General features: G+C 49.4%; 7 protein-coding genes across 7 annotated transcripts; 3 read left to right on the top strand and 4 right to left on the bottom strand.

Annotated features, from left to right (window-relative positions):
* Positions 1-138: 138 nt before the first annotated feature.
* ABOM_008879 (uncharacterized protein) lies at positions 139-1,743 on the top strand (the record flags this gene model as incomplete). Its single annotated transcript, XM_022536008.1, has 2 exons — positions 139-683; positions 777-1,743. The coding sequence occupies 2 exons, from the start codon at positions 139-141 to the stop codon at positions 1,741-1,743; spliced, it is 1,512 nt and encodes a 503-aa protein (XP_022386872.1).
* Positions 1,744-2,365: 622 nt separating this feature from the next.
* On the bottom strand, positions 2,366-3,239 carry ABOM_008878 (uncharacterized protein; the record flags this gene model as incomplete). The annotated part of the gene is made up of 2 exons (XM_022536007.1): positions 2,366-2,847; positions 2,903-3,239. 2 exons carry the CDS (start codon positions 3,237-3,239, stop codon positions 2,366-2,368), a joined length of 819 nt encoding a protein of 272 aa, XP_022386904.1.
* A 235-nt stretch (positions 3,240-3,474) lies between these two features.
* Positions 3,475-4,199, bottom strand: ABOM_008877 (uncharacterized protein; the record flags this gene model as incomplete). Its single annotated transcript, XM_022536006.1, has 2 exons — positions 3,475-3,916; positions 4,024-4,199. 2 exons carry the CDS (start codon positions 4,197-4,199, stop codon positions 3,475-3,477), a joined length of 618 nt encoding a protein of 205 aa, XP_022386909.1.
* A 1,981-nt stretch (positions 4,200-6,180) lies between these two features.
* ABOM_008876 (uncharacterized protein) lies at positions 6,181-8,545 on the top strand (the record flags this gene model as incomplete). Its single annotated transcript, XM_022536005.1, has 3 exons — positions 6,181-6,350; positions 6,421-6,527; positions 6,594-8,545. 3 exons carry the CDS (start codon positions 6,181-6,183, stop codon positions 8,543-8,545), a joined length of 2,229 nt encoding a protein of 742 aa, XP_022386908.1.
* Positions 8,546-9,708: 1,163 nt separating this feature from the next.
* On the top strand, positions 9,709-11,317 carry ABOM_008875 (pepsin-like aspartic protease; the record flags this gene model as incomplete). The annotated part of the gene is made up of 3 exons (XM_022536004.1): positions 9,709-10,006; positions 10,105-10,401; positions 10,455-11,317. The coding sequence occupies 3 exons, from the start codon at positions 9,709-9,711 to the stop codon at positions 11,315-11,317; spliced, it is 1,458 nt and encodes a 485-aa protein (XP_022386874.1).
* A 2,496-nt stretch (positions 11,318-13,813) lies between these two features.
* Positions 13,814-17,083, bottom strand: ABOM_008874 (uncharacterized protein; the record flags this gene model as incomplete). The annotated part of the gene is made up of 3 exons (XM_022536003.1): positions 13,814-15,976; positions 16,042-16,226; positions 16,837-17,083. 3 exons carry the CDS (start codon positions 17,081-17,083, stop codon positions 13,814-13,816), a joined length of 2,595 nt encoding a protein of 864 aa, XP_022386910.1.
* A 94-nt stretch (positions 17,084-17,177) lies between these two features.
* Positions 17,178-17,352, bottom strand: ABOM_008873 (uncharacterized protein; the record flags this gene model as incomplete). Its single annotated transcript, XM_022536002.1, has 2 exons — positions 17,178-17,227; positions 17,292-17,352. 2 exons carry the CDS (start codon positions 17,350-17,352, stop codon positions 17,178-17,180), a joined length of 111 nt encoding a protein of 36 aa, XP_022386873.1.
* Between the last annotated feature and the right edge of the window lie 1,049 nt (positions 17,353-18,401).

Raw genomic sequence — 18,401 nt, 5'->3', positions numbered from 1 at the left:
AAAAGGGGAAAGCCTGGTAGTCCCATTTGCCATCCCCCGTATCATCACATCAGTATTTTGGGGTCGCAGGCACAAACTACGCCCTCCATTCGCGCCACCTGTCCCCCCAAGGCGGCGCCCCCCAAAATTATCCATCCCATGCAGACTCGTAGAGCTATTGAGGAGCCTACGGAGGAGGAGCCACTCCTAGGACATATTCATGATGTTTCATCACCCAAGCCCTTTCTTTCGGGCTACCAACGCCTTCTCCTCCTCGTGGGCATATCGGTTGTCGCTGCTGACTTTGGAAATGCTCTGACCGTCGCCCCTCAAATCGCGATATTCGAATCCCTTATCTGTCACCAGCCTGGGGGAGGCGGCGATTGCAAATCCCCCGAGGTGCAAGGGGAGCTGGCCCTACTGATCGGCTGGAAGGATACCATTGATCAGCTACCTGGCATCATTCTGGCGCTGCCGTACGGCCTCGCAGCTGATCGTTTTGGCCGCAAGCCCATTTTACTTCTCTGCTTGGCCGGCCTCGTGCTGGAGGAGGTCGCTATCCGCTTGGTATGCTGGTGGAACGTCGTGATCCCGTTGCGGATGATCTGGGTGACACCCATCTTCCAGATCATTGGCGGTGGTGCACAGACAGCAACAGCCATGGCCTACGCTATGATAACTGATGTAGTCCCTTTGGAGAAACGGTAGGGCGACAATGACCGCCATTCCCCGTTGACTTTCTCATTGCCACGTTCTAGTTGACTAACACACACCCCTCGCAAATTCGCAATAATTAGGGCATCGATCTTCTACATCATGGCCGCCGTGGTCTTACTCGGCGAAATCCTCGCCACTCCCATCAGTGCCTTCCTTATGATGTCCAGTCCATGGGTGCCGACCCTGTTAGGTGTCGTAGTCCAGCTAGGGGGGTTACTGGCGGCTGCATTGGTGTCCGAGACACGTCCTGATCAATGTCCCAAATCTGACCAGACGACGAATACTCATGAGCGACAGGGAGGATTATGGTGGGCCGGTGGTGGCGGCGACGACGACGACGGCACAGGGCATGACTGCCCCCGGTCCATGTATCAACATTGGAGACACACCGTTAGTGGATACTGGAAGCACCTCCAGAGCGCCGGCGAGAACGGCTGGGACCTCAACATGGCCTACATTGTGGGTACATTTCTGCTAGCCAGCATAGGTAAACAGGCGCTACAGTTAATCATCCCATACGCGTCAAACCGCTTCATGTGGAGTATCCCGCGAGCTAGCTTCCTCGTCACCTTCAAGGGTGTCATCAACCTGATTACTCTCCTGCTAATCCTCCCTTGGCTGTCAGCAAAGCTGACTCGACAGATGTCGTGGACTCCGGCGGTCAAAGACCTCCGGGTTGTTCAGGGGAGTGCCTTGATCCTCACTCTTGGGGCCTTACTCATGGCCCTGGCCGCACAGCCTGGTGTATTTGTCGCTGGGGTGTGTTTCTTTGGATTTGGATGGGGATTTTACTCGGCGCTACGGAGTCTAGCGACAGCACTGGTCTCTCCGTCTCAGGTAGGAGTACTCAACTCCGGGATCGGTCTGGCACAGGGTATCGGATCGCTAGTCGCAGGACCCATTCTGGCGGCTGCGTTTCGGCAAGGCCTGCGACAGGAAGGGCTTGGAAAAGGTTTGCCTTACCTGGTGGCCGGAGCATTGTTCTTCTCGGCTACTGCTTTCACCTGTTTGATTCGTATCACAAGAGAGGAGAAACCTAACCCGTGATGGAGGACCTTGGGTTCAACTTAAAATGCTCCTGTTCATGTGTGCAACCCAGTTTGGATGTTAGGGAGCTTTCCCTCTATATATGCGGTTATCATAATAGATTAGATTACCTCCTTTTCAAAACCCCACAGATTTATCGAAAAGCTATACTTGGTACTGTTTGAACTTTCGCCTCTCTAGATCGACGCGCTTTTTCAGAAACATGAGAGGGAGATATGTCATTAGTTTAAGAAATTAAGATATACGGCTTTGGATACAGACACATACACAAGACAGGAATGTTGCTTCTAGAACTTGGATTAGGTGAAAAACAATACATTTCATTCTTTTTTATCCCACCTTGTTTTTTCTTCTTTTTTGTTGTGAGAGCAAAAGTTTTCTGGCTACCCCACAGACGAAAGTAGTCCGGGGTGAATCCCCAACAAAAAGCAACGCTGGAATTACGATGCTCACATAACTGGCATAAAGCAATTTGTAGCTAAATGCTAAGCACCTGTGGTATTGACAACATTCGATTAGAACGGCTATGGAATCTTTGACACTTATACGATGGTAACAAAGATAACCCTCATATATACCAAGATCTAATTAAAGCACCAATACTCTGCGTTGCGCTCTTAGTTCACCTGAGATTTGAATCCCACTGTCTCAGGCGTGCTCCATACTTCATCAACAGAAACGGGACTGGCATGAGTCCCACCGCAATAAAAGCCAGTAGGCTGTTCCCCCATCCCATTCCAAGCGCATCGTACATCCTCTGGCCTCCCAACGGCAGTAAAGCGCCCACCAGGCTTCGCAGCACGGCCGTCGCCGCCATAGCAGAGGCGGCATGCTTGCCAAACGCGTTGACCACGTAGATCTGCACCGGCTGGAAGATACCCATCATGCCAAAGCCGAACACGCCTAGCCCTACCAGCGGTACGACGACGAATGCGTTGCTTTGCAATGACCAGCCGTACCAAAAGAGTCCGGCGGGGACAAGCATGCCCGCGGGAAGCATGGGCCAGAGCCAGCCTTCGGGTGGAAGGCTTTCATCCGGATCTGAAGCCTTTTTCTTCCTGTGCTCGGTGACTTTGTCGGATGCGTGGCCGATTACGAAGATGCCTGGTTTCTTTTAGTGAGGGGGGAACTTAGGGAGTTGGTGTGGGATTCGTGATACCTAGAATCGTTCCAATCCCATTGCCCAAGTAGACTAGCCCGGAGACACCCGTTGACAGGTGGTACTGGTCCTGGAAGATATATGACAGTGTGGTGAAGACAAGGTACTGGTAACCGTAGACTATGGCCATGTCAATCGCAAGTAACATCACGATGGGCGACGTCAATAGGATTCTGAGTGGCCGCACGAGGGTCCCGATAATTACTTCCTTCCGGGAGAGTTGCTGTTGGTCTAGTCGTGACCTTAGCTCCAGGTTACCTGTCTCCTTGCGTAGACGTTGCGCTTTGCGTGCTAGCAGCACTGGGGCGTAAGTCTCCTGGAGAACAAACAGTGACATTATCGTGAGGAGTCCCATCTATTATCAACGAAGTATTGTCATTAGTCTAATTTATGTGGTTGCTGAAGAGGCCACAAACTCCCCCCCCCCAACCAATTCTCGATATCTTTCGCCGCGCACCATTATGGAGGAACATACCGGTATCGCTATCACCCAAAAGATCCATCTCCATCCCACGTCTTCACTGAGGTAGCCCCCTGCGATGGGAGAGAAAACCTACATCTCTCACAAACGATCATCCACGGTCAGTCTTATCGGGGAGCATCTCGCCAAAGGATATTCGTGGGAGATCCCCTACCGGTGGTGCCAATGATCCCAAGCCCCAGACAGCCATCGCAGTGCCCATTCGTTCCGGTTCCATAATGTCACTGATAGAACCTCCCCCAAGAGCCAAAGGCGCGGCTCCAGCACAGCCACAGAGTAACCGAAAGGCAAGGAACATGCCTACATTGGTGCTGAGAGCGCACCCGATGGTCGCCCCGAGGAACACCACGTTCGACACATGGTAAACGATTGCGCGGCCGAACAGCTCGGACAGCGGCGCTACCACCAGTGGGCCGACGGCAAAGCCAATGACATATATAGATACGACAAAGGATTGCAGCTCAGCATTGTCGGAGTGAAGCGCTCTCATCACATCTGGTACTGCAGGAGCCAGCATCGACGAGCCCATCGATCTATAGACCGGCGAACAAGAGCGAGGGACATCATTAGTGCGGAGGTTAGATAAGACGGGGGAAGAGACACAAAGCCGTAGGAGCAATACTTGGAGTTAAGCACTTACGTGACGAAGGTCAATAGCGAGACGACAACAATGTGGCACCATCGGCGCACAGCGCTCCAATTTCTGGGATTGGATGGATCTTGGCCGCCATCCCAAAACACTTCGTTTGGATTTAGCACTTCATCCCCCTCCGCCGGAGAGGATATCGCCTCCTCAGCAGTCTTGGTGGGGGCCATGTTGTCCGCCTGGGAGAAATCTCTCGAATATTGAGAGATGGATCAATACTAGTAGTCTATGGATGGTCTGGTTATCACTGCTGAATGCGCGATGGCAAGACGGGGGTTACATTTTCGCCTCCGTCCAGTAGTACTTGAAGTTGTCCTGCCTTGCTTACTGCCGGCCCTTGTATAAGTTGTATTACTATACTGAGAATTGAAAACTTTCAGTCCGGTAATTACGGCCTAGTGTAAACTAGTATCGCAGTCAGCAACATCGCCAAGGGGCTATTGATTAGCTACTAAGATAAGGTTCGGACCAATATCGACTCAGTTCCTTCGCTCTAAGTATAGATCCAACCAATAGATAGCAATCCGTAGAGTCGTCATGCATGCAAGTACAATAACGAAGATGTCAGCCCCTAGAATTGCGAATGACGAGGCTAATCTCGCGTGCGAACCCCGGACATGTACTAGTCTCAATGTATGTAATTAGTAGTATGAGTACTATCACATATCTTTTTCAAATCTGACCCGAGGTGGGGGAATTACTTTAGCACTAATCATAGTAGTACGTCGGGGCGAGTTTACCGTCCGACGCCTTGGCCAAGAGTACCTACTATAGTACCAAGACAAACACGACGCTGATGGCGAACATGCAAACGCTCAGGTAACTACTAGTACTAGTACTAGTACTACTTGTAGTAGCGAGACCTTGAATCAATGCTCTTTCCACTTTTCTCCTGCGCAAACCGAGCCGCCGGACAAACCCCGTCGGACGGTGATTGAAACGGCTAACTAGATTAGCGCGCGCCTCATAATCTACACCTCACCCCATGGTAACATCAGGAGTAAGATGGAATCCTATCCTTGCTCTTCATCCTCCCGGGCATGATTAACTCTAGCGCCATGGTGTAAGACGGGTCTGGTACTTTTGTCTTACACAAAGATATCTCTTGGTATCATGCAGGTATGAATAATTGGGTTTAGAAGAACTCAATTCATCGCTTGTCGAGCGATACAATGCATACCTGCAGCTTCGCTGCTCTAAACGCGACATCATTTTCTTGTCTCTGGTGAGAAGTTTCAAGCCAGAACAACCAAGCGTGCTGGACGGCATACAGACCTCTGAACTATTAGGGACTCTTCTCCTTCAAGACAAGTTTGGGGACCTCGAATTTGAGGACAGGAACAAACCGTTTGCATTTAGCCGGATTCTTCCCACCGAGAATAAGCAGGCTAATCAAACCAAACTTTCTAGCGCTGGACTAATCACTATATCTCGGAGCGGTAATACTACGTGATCCTGATGAAGGTGCATCTTAGTTCGACTTATGGCTCAATTCCTTGCCGATGAAGGGCTAGAGCTTGACCAAGATACCTTTGCTCTCCGATAATCAATGCGGGGGTCTGATCCTGAGTAACACTACTGCGCTGAATTGCATTGAGCCATCCTTCAGGATGCGCCGGTAATTGTCAAACAATCAATAACACCATGATTGATTCATGTTATGGGCTCCTTTCCTATCCGCCTTACCACCGGCCCTAATGTCCTCCTGGACGCTTAGGTATGGTGAGAAGTGGCTGGTCTATCGCCATCCTTCCTTCGCCCTCGCCCGCTCCACTCCCGCTTCCACCAATTCCTCCGTGCAAAAGAACACAACCATTACGAAACAGGCTTTTTTTGTGTTTTGCGTGTGGCAGATATTCTCATAGTCTAGATCACCTCGATCACTTCAACTGTCTGATCGGATCTCCGACGGTATTGCTGTGGATACCTTCATCTTCGAATTCACCTCCATCGGAGTTATTCGTATTCTCGTTATGAAAGACTTCACCAAGTTGTCAAAGTCGTAATCGAGTACTGTACCTTATGGGCCATGGGATATAAAGAGGCTATCTGGTCGCCGAGAAACGTCAACCAGGACATCTCTCTTCTCTAGATCGTCAAATCTCTGTCTTCTCCTCACACTCTATATCTCGCGTTTCCAAATCATTCGTCATGGGCAGCACACTTCCTGAGCGGGTGTATGATGTCCACCATCAATGGCCGACACCTCATGCACAACAAGCTCTGCAGTCATGGGCCAGACTCAATTCCTATATCAAAGCCGGTACTATTCAAATAGACGGCAAAACGCTAGATGTGGCGGCAATTGTCGCTATCGCAAGGTCAGTACTTGACATAGTCTGTTCCTGATATCTATCCGTAATGCTTACATATAGGACCGCTACCTTTTAGAAACGGTGTGCGCGTAGCTGTCACAGAGGAAACCAATGTCACTCAGGGCATTGAAGAGAGTGTGGAGACCCTACAAGACTATCTGTCGAAGGGGTACTATCTCTATGGTTCGTCATCACTGGCACTTTAATTTGTGCTTTGAAGATGCATGTGTGCTGACCCGGGGAACATAGGCGTTAATACTGGGTTCGGGGGCAGTGCTGATACACGCACCACAGACCTGTACGGGCTACAGCGTGCGTTGATGCAGCACACCCAGAGTGCTGTATTGACCGAGGAAGACAAAACCGGTTCCAGCAAACACGAATACTTGGAATCACACAGTATGCCGAGCGCCTGGACGAGAGCTATGACTGTAGTTCGGTGCAACGCCAATATCCGTGGTCATTCGGCAATGACTCGCAATGTTGTTGATACCATGATCAAGCTGTTGGATCATGATATTGTACCAATTGTCCCATTACGCGGCTCAATCTCGGCTTCTGGAGACCTGATGCCTCTATCATATCTTTCTGGAGCCATTCAAGGGAATCCAGATGTCTATGTACGCGTTGGGGGTCTAAAGGGAGACGCCCCTCGCGTTCTATCCGCGTTTCAAGCACTCAAGGAAGCCTCGATTGAGCCTATCGTCCTCGGTCCGAAAGAGGGTCTATCTCTGATTAATGGAACTGCCGCTGCCGCTGCCGTGGCTAGTCTAGCTTCTTATGAAGCAAATCAGCTTGCTCTAGTCTCGCAGCTATTGACTGCACTGATGTCCGAGGTTCTATACGCTAACAATGAATGGGCCCACCCTTTTATTGCCGCTGTGCGCCCCCACCAGGGCCAAATTGAGGCTGCGCAGAATATCCGAACCTTTCTGTATGGCTCACAGCTCTCGTATGGACTAGAGCAGACAAAGGATCGTTTCAGTTCCGGACTAGCCCAGGAGCGCTATGCATTGCGCAGCTCTCCTCAATGGTTGTCGCCACAGCTCGAGGATCTTCTCACTGCTGAAAAACAGCTGGAAGTCGAATTGAATTCGACTTCTGATAATCCGGTTGTCAATACTCTAGATGACGATATCCACTGCGGCGCGAACTTCCAGGCGGCTGCTGTTACATCCGCTACGGAGAAGATCCGTCTTGCTTTACAATCTATCGGCAAGTTATTGTTTAGTCAAACTACCGAAGCAATCAATCACGGTCTGAACAATGGTCTTCCGCCTAATCTTGCTGCCGATGATCCTAGTCTATCTTTCTGTCTCAAGGGTATCGATGTCAATACCGCTGCCTATACATCCGAGCTAGGATTCCTGGCCAATCCCGTCAGCAACCACGTCCAGTCTGCTGAGATGCACAACCAGGCTGTCAATTCGCTTGGCCTTCTCTCTGCACGCCAGACAATGGCAGCCGTTGAGGTCCTCTCCCTGATTGTGGCCAATGCACTCTACACCGCCTGCCAGGGTGTAGATCTGCGAGCTCTCCACCGCACCTTCATCGCTAGCCTAGAAGCCCCTGCCCGCAAGCTCATTATCACCGGTCTATTCGTCGATACGCATGACCCAGCCAGCAGGGACCGGTTCTTCAACACCTTCTGGAAAGAGTTCGAAGAAGCCTGGTACGCAAACGCAGCATACGATGCAGCTGAGCGCGCCGCAAAGGCCGCGCAGTCGCTAGCAGTCGCTGTGCTAGTCAACTCGCAGCACATTCCCATAATTTTGCCTGTTGAGAAGGTCACCGGCTTGACCAAAGCCTTCGAGTCGCTCATTCTGCAGTCATATCTGCAACACCGCGATGCATTCTTCAAACAGCCCTCCACCGCCCAGTATCTGGGGCAGGGAACCCGAATGATTTACCGCTTTGTGCGGGAGACGTTGGGTGTACCGCTCCACCGCGGCCTCGTCGAGCATCCCGTGGCTGGGGACAAGGAAGGGAACGTCATTGATGGTCGTCCGAAGAAGACAATCGGATCCTGGGTCTCGATCATTTATGAGGCGGTTCGCGATGGGTCCCTGTATGCTGAGGTGTTTCAGTTTCTGGATGCGAGTGGACGCATCGTCCCCGGGACAGGTGCAGTTCACAACGGAGCGAAGGTCGCCAATGGAACGAAGGTCTCCAACGGAACAAACGGGAGTGTGACTCATTGAACAAGAGATCTTAGCATTAGTACCTTGAGAATCGAGCCATGACAAGCTGATAGCCGTTCCTCTTCTTTGTATAGTGTAGTGGGAGTTAGTAGCCCAGTACTTATCTATATCGTAGTTGCGGCACCTTTATAGAACTGCCTAAACCACATGGCACTAGCCATTTCTCGTAGCTAGGATTACATAGTAATATTATTCTAAAAGGTTCTATGTATTATTAATAATATAGTCTCCTTATTCCAATGCAGGTTGCTGCTGAAGAGATCATATCACCCTATTCTCAATAGCTTTCGCTGCGCACTAGAACAAAAGAATATACCGAGATCGCAGGCACCTCCAAAATCCACCTATTAATTTCCTATCGTTCCATAGGGGTATTCATGGGTATCACAGTCCTGATCTCGAATTCACAGTTTGGTGAGAGTGGCTTCAGGTCAACCATTTATGAACGTTCAAATCCGGGGGTAGATTGCGTCACGGAACTGGCCGCATATCATGAGACTCTCGATGCATTATGAACCCGGCCACATCTAGAACCCCCCCGCTGCTCCGGTTGAGTCCACCGACCTGGTGGCTGCCATGCCTGCCTGCAAGAGACGAATGGCAGGAAGATGGAGTCAAATACTAGATGATCTCTCTCTGGCCCGGCATTAAGCCACGGTTATACCTCTCTTTCGCCACCTCCAGGCAAGCTTTTCTTGATCTGCTAAAATTCTTACGGATGGGCTAGAATCAATTAATCAATGAATTGAGTTTCATAGTATCTAGTGGATTGGAACAAAGATCATGCGACTCATAAGTATGAACGCTTCACGGTCTCCAGTGGATCGGAGCCAAGATCATGAGGCGGATAGCAGGCCGAAGCTTTTTTTCTCTCGGGTCTGGGCCATTCGGTACGGATTCTTGGTGTTTACAGCGGCGGGAACCATATCCGATTTGCAGCAGATGGTTCTTACGCAGAGGATGGAAGTCAGGATATAAAATCCATCGTCTTATTCCACGGCACATTGCCCTGGTATTACTTTCTCTTGTACTGACCGGAAAGACAGATGGATATCCTTTCCATTGAGATACATGATCAAGACTACGGAAGTGGCTAGTTTGACCGATCTGCTTCGCAATTACCAGTCCGCCTTATACCCCCTACGTCCATTCGAAATTTCAGCATGAGGATGATGTTGTCTTACAAGTGTCTTATCGTGCAAATCTCTCTGGCAGCATGGGCCCTAGGCTCTCCAAATGTTGTTAAGATGGGCTTGTCACGAAGACAGACTGCTTCGAACAATGGCTCCTTTAGTGTCGAACTAGGGAACTTTATACCAGCGGGCTTGTATTATGTCAATGTCTCCATCGGCACCCCGGCGCAAGTTGTCCAGCTGCAGTTGGATACCGCTAGCAGTGATGTCTGGGCTTTTGGGGTACGTTCCTGTGACCCCAACACGTCTTACTGCCTGGGAGGTGCATGTAAGTTTAAAACTGGGCCTCTACTTAGAGCTACTCGCTGCTACTCCCTTTTGCTTTTTCTGTTGCGTGAAAGCCCGCTAACATCCAGTCTGTCCCAGACAGCCCAAACGATTCTCGCACAGCGACTGTAACAGACAAAGGAGGCTTCCAGATATCTTTTGATACCCCGGGTATAGGAGTGAAAGGTGACTGGGTTAAGGATGACTTTTCTGTTGGTAACATGACGATTAAAGACCTTGAGATGGGAGTAGCAACAGACGCGGCAGGGTTTAATACTGGCGTCATGGGCATTGGGTTTGCATCGAGTGAATCCAACAGCACCAGCTTCGTGGACCAGATGGTGGAGCAGGGTCTGACGAAGAGTCGTTCATACAGCCTGTGGCTTGATGATCTTAGTATGACCTCTGAGCCATCACATACTGCGATACGCCTGCTAACGAGAAGCTAGATTCGAGCACCGGAAGTGTGCTTTTTGGGGGATACGATTCTGATAAATACCATGATGACTTGGTAGCATTGCCAATGCAGCCGAACGCGAGTGGGGGTTTCACAGATTTAGCCGTGACATGGACCTCCTTCTCGCTCACGAATTCTAGTGGTGCAGAAATTGCAATCTCCGGCCAGGATTTCAAGGAATATGCCATTCTGGACGCTGGCTTTCCAGGGATTCTGATTCCGGATGAGATATATCAGGAGATAGCCGAAGCAGCCGGTGTTCTGGACGATGGGCGTGTCGACTGTCAGTTGAGGTCCGTGAATGCGACATTCAACTTCGGCTTTGGAGGTCCTAAAGGGGTGGTTATCGCTGCTCCTATATATGAGTTCGTTATCCCTGGGATTTTCCCCAATGGCACACAGATCACAGATACGAAAGGCATAGAAGTTTGTTGGTTTGGCATGGGACCACAAAAGAACAGGCCGCTGCTGCTGGGTGACACCCTGCTACGCTCGGCATATGTTGTCTATAATCTGGATGACAAGTGGATTGCTATGGCGCCCACCAATTTCAACAGCACATCCTCCAACGTCACGGAAATCGAGCCAAGCAGTAGCCTACCTGCTGGCTGGAGTTCTGCGCCTAATATTACCGTGGGCCAGACTGCCACGGGATCTATTACTACGGGGACGTCCACCCCAGTCAGTGTAAGCGGAACCCAAACGTCGGGAGCGTCCACTACAGCCAGTGAAAGTGGAACCCAATCGTCGGGGGCGTCCACCTCAGCCAGTGCAAGCGGATCCGAAGCGTCGCGGGTAACAACCCTTGCCACTGCGACCATCACCGGGGGGAGCGGCTTTCTAACGGCTATGTGAGATGTGGTGCTTCTCCAGTCTTAACCACATTGAACTGCATCGTGTGTTCCAAAAGGTGTGGCAGTCTCAAAAGTTTTGAAGTGTGTATCAGGGATCTTATAGTTTTGTTAGTCAGTATCGCATTTCATTTAACTACGACCCGCGTTTTACAAATTCGCGCTTCACATACGGGGTCCATTGCGTACTTTCCATTAGGGCTTCTAAATCTGTGACATAGTCTAGGCAGCACTGTTCATGGTGAAAGATCTCGAAGTAGGAAATAGAGATGCGCCGAGATGAACCCTGGTTTGATCTACAGTTTTGATCGCCGCGGAAAGTTAACCTTGGCAGGTACCATGAGTTGCTGTGTCTCTATTCCACCTCTCGGCCTGTCTAGAGTTGGCCAGATCACCACGCATAATCAAGGCGTCATGCCACCATGGTTGCCTTGTTGAAAGTCGCAAGACATGGTTGGTCATACGATAGCCTACGGTACGAGTAGTATGTATAAAGCATAACACGGTTCGATCCAGAGATTCATTGCTCCAGGCAGCGTTCAAGGATAGTGATCACCCCAAGAGATAAATCAATTGCCTGTTTCAAGCGGAGCCCGTCGAAACAAGAATGCTTGTTCATGGGATAGTTAGAAGAGAAACTAGCATCGTGTACATACAACCCCGGAACCATGGCGAACACTATCACGAAAGCCCAAGAAAAAGCGAATAAAACCAATCCTAACGAACCTGTTCACCTGAAGGTGTAACATGACGCGACTGAAATTACAAAATAATCAGATTGTAAAATATCACCGGACCATCCCATCTCTCATCTAAACTCAGATGCTCTAGGGATCCAGGCTTCAGTCTCCTAGCAGTAAGCCATTACCACAGATATCTGGGTATATAAGCCATGTCCTAAATTCTCCAGATTCATATGAAGTTATCTCTGAGCCTCTATTACTCTATTAGAACCTTCCCTTTGGATAACCGGTTTTCTACCCCAAAGAGGCTCTAGTTTATGATATCCATATCCTTATCCTTATTCTACCTGAAGCTCTCTGAGTTCACTACAGGGTACCCTAACTAAAATGCTCCTCCTCGCAACCCTCACATCCTTCCTAGGCCTAGCAGCAGGCCTCGACCTTCGCGGGAAACCCGTTCAAACCGGACAACGGGGCCTGTACACCTGCGTACAGTACGAATGCAGCCAGTATGCCTGTGCGCTAACGGGGCTGGAACTAAAATGTGTCAATGCAATGAAACAGGGATATGGTACGCTTTGGCAATTACTCAGCTATTTAACTATCCAGCCCTGTCGAACAGAGAAAGTACAGAGAAGAACGTATTGCTGATTCAGTATAGACATGGAGTATAAAGGAAAGCTCATGCGCTGTGATCCAACTAATGGCCACTTTCCCTATCGGTCATGTATTTGCACCATTGATTATGTGAATTGTGATAAGTGATAAGACAAGCCGTGGGAAAGGAATCGGCATTTTTTTCTTTTCTTTTTTTTTTTCTAGTTATAGGGGTCTGTCTTGCTACTTTTCGGTAGTTTGGGTTATGTGGAGTTTTGTATTAGGTATTGGATCCCGAGCTAAATTGTTTGTTGCTCATACCATTAACCCTAATGATTCATTTGTCCTGCTTACTTTCTTTGCATCTTCTTCCTAGCGGATAGCTATCTTATTCTATATGATTATGGGTATATGCTATTCTGGACCCTCTCTCATGAAACTGCATCTTGGATTTTATGGTCAAGAATCCGCAGTTTTCCAACGGCTATTAATTAAATGGGCGACTGTCACGTATAGCTGCCTGCCAGGTGAAGCAGGGATTGATCCTGAAGGAAGTCCCCGAGTGGATATCTTCTGAATGCTGCACGGGCGACATGATGCTAGTCATGAAAATCTTCTGACAGTGGTAGCTGGAGGTATGATGGCAAGTCCATTTATATGTTTGGGAATGGGCCTGGATGGAATTCAAGTTCCTCACAAATGGCAGATTATCAATACCCTTCTTCTGCTACTGTAGGAGAGAAATGAGTGGAAAACTGCTATGATTGTTATCACACTGCAGAACAACTAAGGAAGCCTTTGTTTTTCTAAGCATTTCAAATACCCCAATGAGCCCTCTAGACTGCGATCCCTCAAGCAAGGCGTAATCATACTTTGCCGCGCGGAATGCAGAATACACCCAATTCCCACGGTATCTGAGCTATAAATATCGAATCAGTAGTGATGTTAGTTTCGAGATAGATACTGACATACCCGGTACCAGCCGTCCTGCTTCCTAGTTCTGTTCATTGCCTCCATGAGTCTCTTCGAGACTTACGGAAACTGAAGAAAGTTAAGATCAGTAACCAACACCAGAGGGTATCATTGATTGCTTGCTTACCTAACCTCAAATCAACGCTCCAAGCCCTCTAAAGCCTCCGATAGCCTTTCATCGTCTGTTGGTGATATCGATCCACTGATTACGTAGATATCGGCCTAGCATATTTTTGGCTGCTGTGAGGTCATGGAGCCCTGATGTGAGAGGATGAGGGACTTGATTCTGACATGTTACTCATAGTCGAATGAGCCCGATCCAAACGAAGCCTCCAGTGGTTAGATGGGTCTCGGTCGAAGTAACTGCGGCGTCCGCCCAGGCTGGGTTCACAATAACAACTCTCCACATCTTCAAAGTCTGCGAAACCTGCTGAGTCTCGCGACGAGCTCTCAGAGACGTAGAAATGTAGATTAATGATGACGTTGCCGATTAGGGAACTTATTTGCTTCGCAGTTGTACTTTCCTGTAGCGCGCGAGTTGTTCCACTACGCCCCTCAATTCTTTCGGCGTAGTTCTGCGCGATATCTGTGACTTGTCCTCGAAGTTGCTCCTGGCCTCGGGCATCTTTGCGGAACCATTCATTGGCTTCATCAAGTCTTCTCTGAGTCACCAGGGGATCATTTCTGCAAGCCAAAGGCCATGTTGTTGGATTATGCACCACTGGCTCAGAGAGTCCAGGCGGAGGTCTGATGCGTTTGCTAGTCATTAAGTTTAGGTATCCTGGGACGCCCGCCGCGGGAATTCCTTTCCATCTTTCAGTGAAATCGTACCAGACAGGACCCAATCTCGACGACTTCTCGGTCATTTCTAGCGGGTAAGTTGCTCGGATATCAACGTTCCCCGAATTGATTGAATCTGTGGTTGTTGGCTCGCCGCTTAGATCAGAGACACGATCCGATGAGCTATCCATAGTTGTAGTCCCCTGGGCGTGTGCATCGCATGCTTCCATTTGGGTGACCGAGAATTTATCCTGATCCGCAGTAATCCGCTCATATTCAGCCCCTGTAAGCAATGCAAGTTTTTCTTCTTGAGTATAGCCTTTGTCATCCTTATCAAAGCTTTCATGGTCAGGACCTGGGGCCTCAGCACGAGGCATTTGTGGAGCATCTACATCATTCAATGTCTGAAAGTAGGACAAAGCCGGCGTCTGTGATTGACACTCCATCGCAGGTGTACTTGGCTTAGGGCTCGATACATGCTCATATGCAGCATTCAAAGAGGGGTCCCACGAGATAGATGAGAAATCTCTCGATCGATCTTCATATGACGCCGAGAGCGATGGGTGCCGAGTTAACAAGCTCTCATGAGCGAGGGCATCATAGTGAACAGGTACTGATTCGTAAGGAGATCGGCTGTCCGGCTGGTCAAAACTGGCGCTGTAGATATTCAGAGAGGAGTCCGTCATGATGCTACCATCCGCGATGTAGTTCTGGTTGTAAACGTTTGGCTGCGATACACCCATCAAAGACAGCCCATTGGAGATCGAATGTAGATCTGTCGACCAGGGAAGGTGCTCCGAGCTGTGATAGTCATCATTTCTCAGGAAGGGACTCTCCGATACGCAGCTATGTTGTTGTGAATGTGGGTAGGAATAAGGGAAACCGTAGTTGTGGGAATAATTAAGAGGATTCTCTTGGTAGTGAATTGCGTTGGCATTCGTCAGCCATGCCGCTTCCCCAGGCTGTACTTCTGGACTGTAATCGTACGATTGCGAATGAAACCGAGTAGGTGCCAGGACCCGTTCACTGTGCTTGTTCAGATGACAATCACCACTATACGCACGATGAAGGGCAGACAATCGAGAGCGAGGCTCACTTCGGCCCGTCTCGAAGAGGGCCATTGGGCTTTGACTGTCCGTCCGATCGCTGTCTTCGGTGCTTTCTAGTTGCAAAGGCTTCCAGGACTTATTGCCTTTGTTTCGGGGGTGCGCCTTGGCAAACTTGGTCAAGCAGATGGCTTGTGACGACGGCAGATCATCAAAACCACGCAATTCATAAACGTCATCCTGGTACATGGGATCGTGTGTATTTCCGGACCTGAAGGCCTGGCAGTGAGGCCTAGCAAAGGATCTTCTAAAGGCCATTCTGGGTGTAAGGTAATTGTCTTCGACCGGTAGAGGAGGGGTAAGAGTGGTTGGGAGAGACTGTGCTTTTTCTGCGAGAGGGCCAGACCGCGTGATCAAGTGTAGTGAGGATTGAGATCGACTATTCGGGAGCGGAGTTTGTGGAAGGAAAGATGAAAAGCGCCTGGGTTTGGTGTTTCTGGAGACTGATTGAAGGGGGAAGGCGTCTGTTTTGAAGGGGATGAGCTGAGGTGCTGGTGTTAGTGTGGAGAGACGCGACGCAGAAGACTGAAGCAGGATGGGGAGTCAGAATGCGCGCAGAGATCACGTATAATTGCTAGGTACTGACTAACATGCCACGAGTCGCACTTTGATGCAGACCTTGGCCGTTCACTTGAAGATGGTGTGATGGCTCTGTTCTCGACATGATGACACGGAGTGGTGGCACTGGGAATTGGGCGCCAGGCGCCCAGAGGAGCTCTTCCTGGCGCGATGCTCTCGATGGTCACGACACCCTTCTTCCTGCGAGACCTTTGCCCTGTTGTCGAAATTGGCATCAGTAACAACACAGAGGTGCTAGTCCCGCTTGATCGGCCTCTGCGAGGAGAACTGCCTACGACGACGGTTTTTCTTGGTCCTCACTTCATCCGACATCTCAACCAAGAGTCATTCCCACGTATTCCACGAGATCGCCAGGAGGTCTGTTGGATACGCATAAAAACAATAGATGTTAGCACGAGTTCATGTCTGCCGGGAAATCCGCATTGTAATGCGATATGGTCAATGTACAACGTAACAAACAGATGACCATTTCTCAGATTAGAGAAAAGACAAGGAAGGTACAGCCCAGCGATGCTTATGCATACCTCCTAGTACTCATGCGGACTAGTAGCAGGAAGGATCAGTTGTCTGGATGGGAGTTAAATCCTATTGTTTCGAGCAGCAACGAATACTAGATATATATTCAACCAAAGCATTGAAATACACGCATATAGTTATTTATTAGACAAAAAGTGATGGCATGAACGCAGCCTTTTATTACATCTTTCTGATCATGTCAAGACAGCATGAGAATCACTGGGCAAGTTTGATGATACAAGGAACAATTTAACAAGCGCGGAACACACCTATCATTGAAAGCTGTTTACCATTGGTTACGCTGTGTACCGCCTGGTCCTCCTGGTGGTGCACCAGGGGAACCATAGGAGCCTGTGCCTGAACTATAACGGCCTGGGGTAGATCCATAACCACCATAGCCGCCAGCGCCTGCCTGAGAGCTAAGATCGCCGGTGCCTGTTCCGTAATGACCCGCTCCAGGGTGAGAGCCATATTCACCAGCACCAGACACATAATTGCCTGGGCTAGGTTTACCGGAATTGGTAGTATTGGATCCATTGCTGCCCGCGTCCGTCTTCAATCCATATTCGTGAGATCCGTAGTCGCCGGTATTGGACCCATACTGGTCGTGGGTCTAGATCCATGGCCAGTATCATGATTCGTGTTTTCCAGCGTCAGAACTTCCAGCCTGGTTACGATGCTCTAAACAAGAAGTCATTTGTCAGCCACGGTAGATATGGACTCTCACAGCGACAGGCTCTCATACCCTTGGAATCGTGGTGATGGCCAGTCACGGCTTCTTTCACCTTGTGAAGGAGATGTGACATTGTGGGGTGCTGTGAGGGGAGAGATCAATCCTTAAACAGGATGTATAATCAGCTTTTGGATGTATATTTTTTTTTTTTTTTGTTTTCAAGTTCACGAACCAATGTTATTGAGGTTGTAGACACCCAGCCGTAGACATAGATATATACCGCAACGATGGGCGATTGTACGCCTTATATTACACTGATGCCATCCAGTCAGATTTACAATGACCAGTGATGGAAGGGTCAAAGCTGGTTCAGTTTGGGACAATGAGGTTGGATACCTTCATCCTGCCTTTGCTCTGTGCATCTTGAACAAGTCAAAGAAGACGATTGTTCGTGGTACCCACCATGTCACTAGCCCCAAACGGGACCAAATAAGCTACTGCGTACTAATTGGAACCACCAGCCACGACCTTGTTCGGTGACCGCCACAATTTCTCAACCCCACGTTCGTGGAGGGTTCCACCTTTGCTCATCGCAAGGGGAAACAGACCCATAACACCATGAAATGGTTGTTAACTATTTGGTACTTGTGTACTGCGTAAGTACTCTTCAAGTGGAAACCTTTTCGTGATATGGCCAGTCTGTTTGGATGGCTATAGAAAATTGGGCTCAGGAGCAAAATATGACTCAGCACATTCCAACAGCCACAGTAGTACTCAACTTCAGGCTCCAGGGACATAAACCTGGAAGTCTTGAGGAATACAACAACATATTCTATAGAAGTTGACGTAGAACGATACAAGTACTAGTGACACAAGTAGAAGGTGGGAACGTTACGTCACGTGGACAATTAATCTCGAGATGAATGGCCATCCCTGGATGTTCTTTCCACTAGTACACAAATCGAGTCTAGGGCAGAGTGGTCCCGTGAATGCGCGTAGGGCGACGATCGAAATGCAATCCGTTGGTGTGGGGTGGGGGCCGATGACAGCATGATCTGCGGGAGACGATTTCTTACCTTGTTCAGACTCCAGACAGGAGCCAGTGTTCTTGAAAATTTGGGTCTCGTACGGGGAATATCACCGACTTGGTAGCCTGGGGATATTGCAGGTGTCCGGTGATAC

The sequence above is a fragment of the Aspergillus bombycis genome, assembly GCF_001792695.1.
Source record: "Aspergillus bombycis strain NRRL26010 chromosome Unknown contig00075, whole genome shotgun sequence".
NCBI classification, from domain to species: Eukaryota; Fungi; Ascomycota; class Eurotiomycetes; order Eurotiales; family Aspergillaceae; genus Aspergillus; species Aspergillus bombycis.
This window is presented reverse-complemented; position numbering and strand designations above follow the sequence as displayed.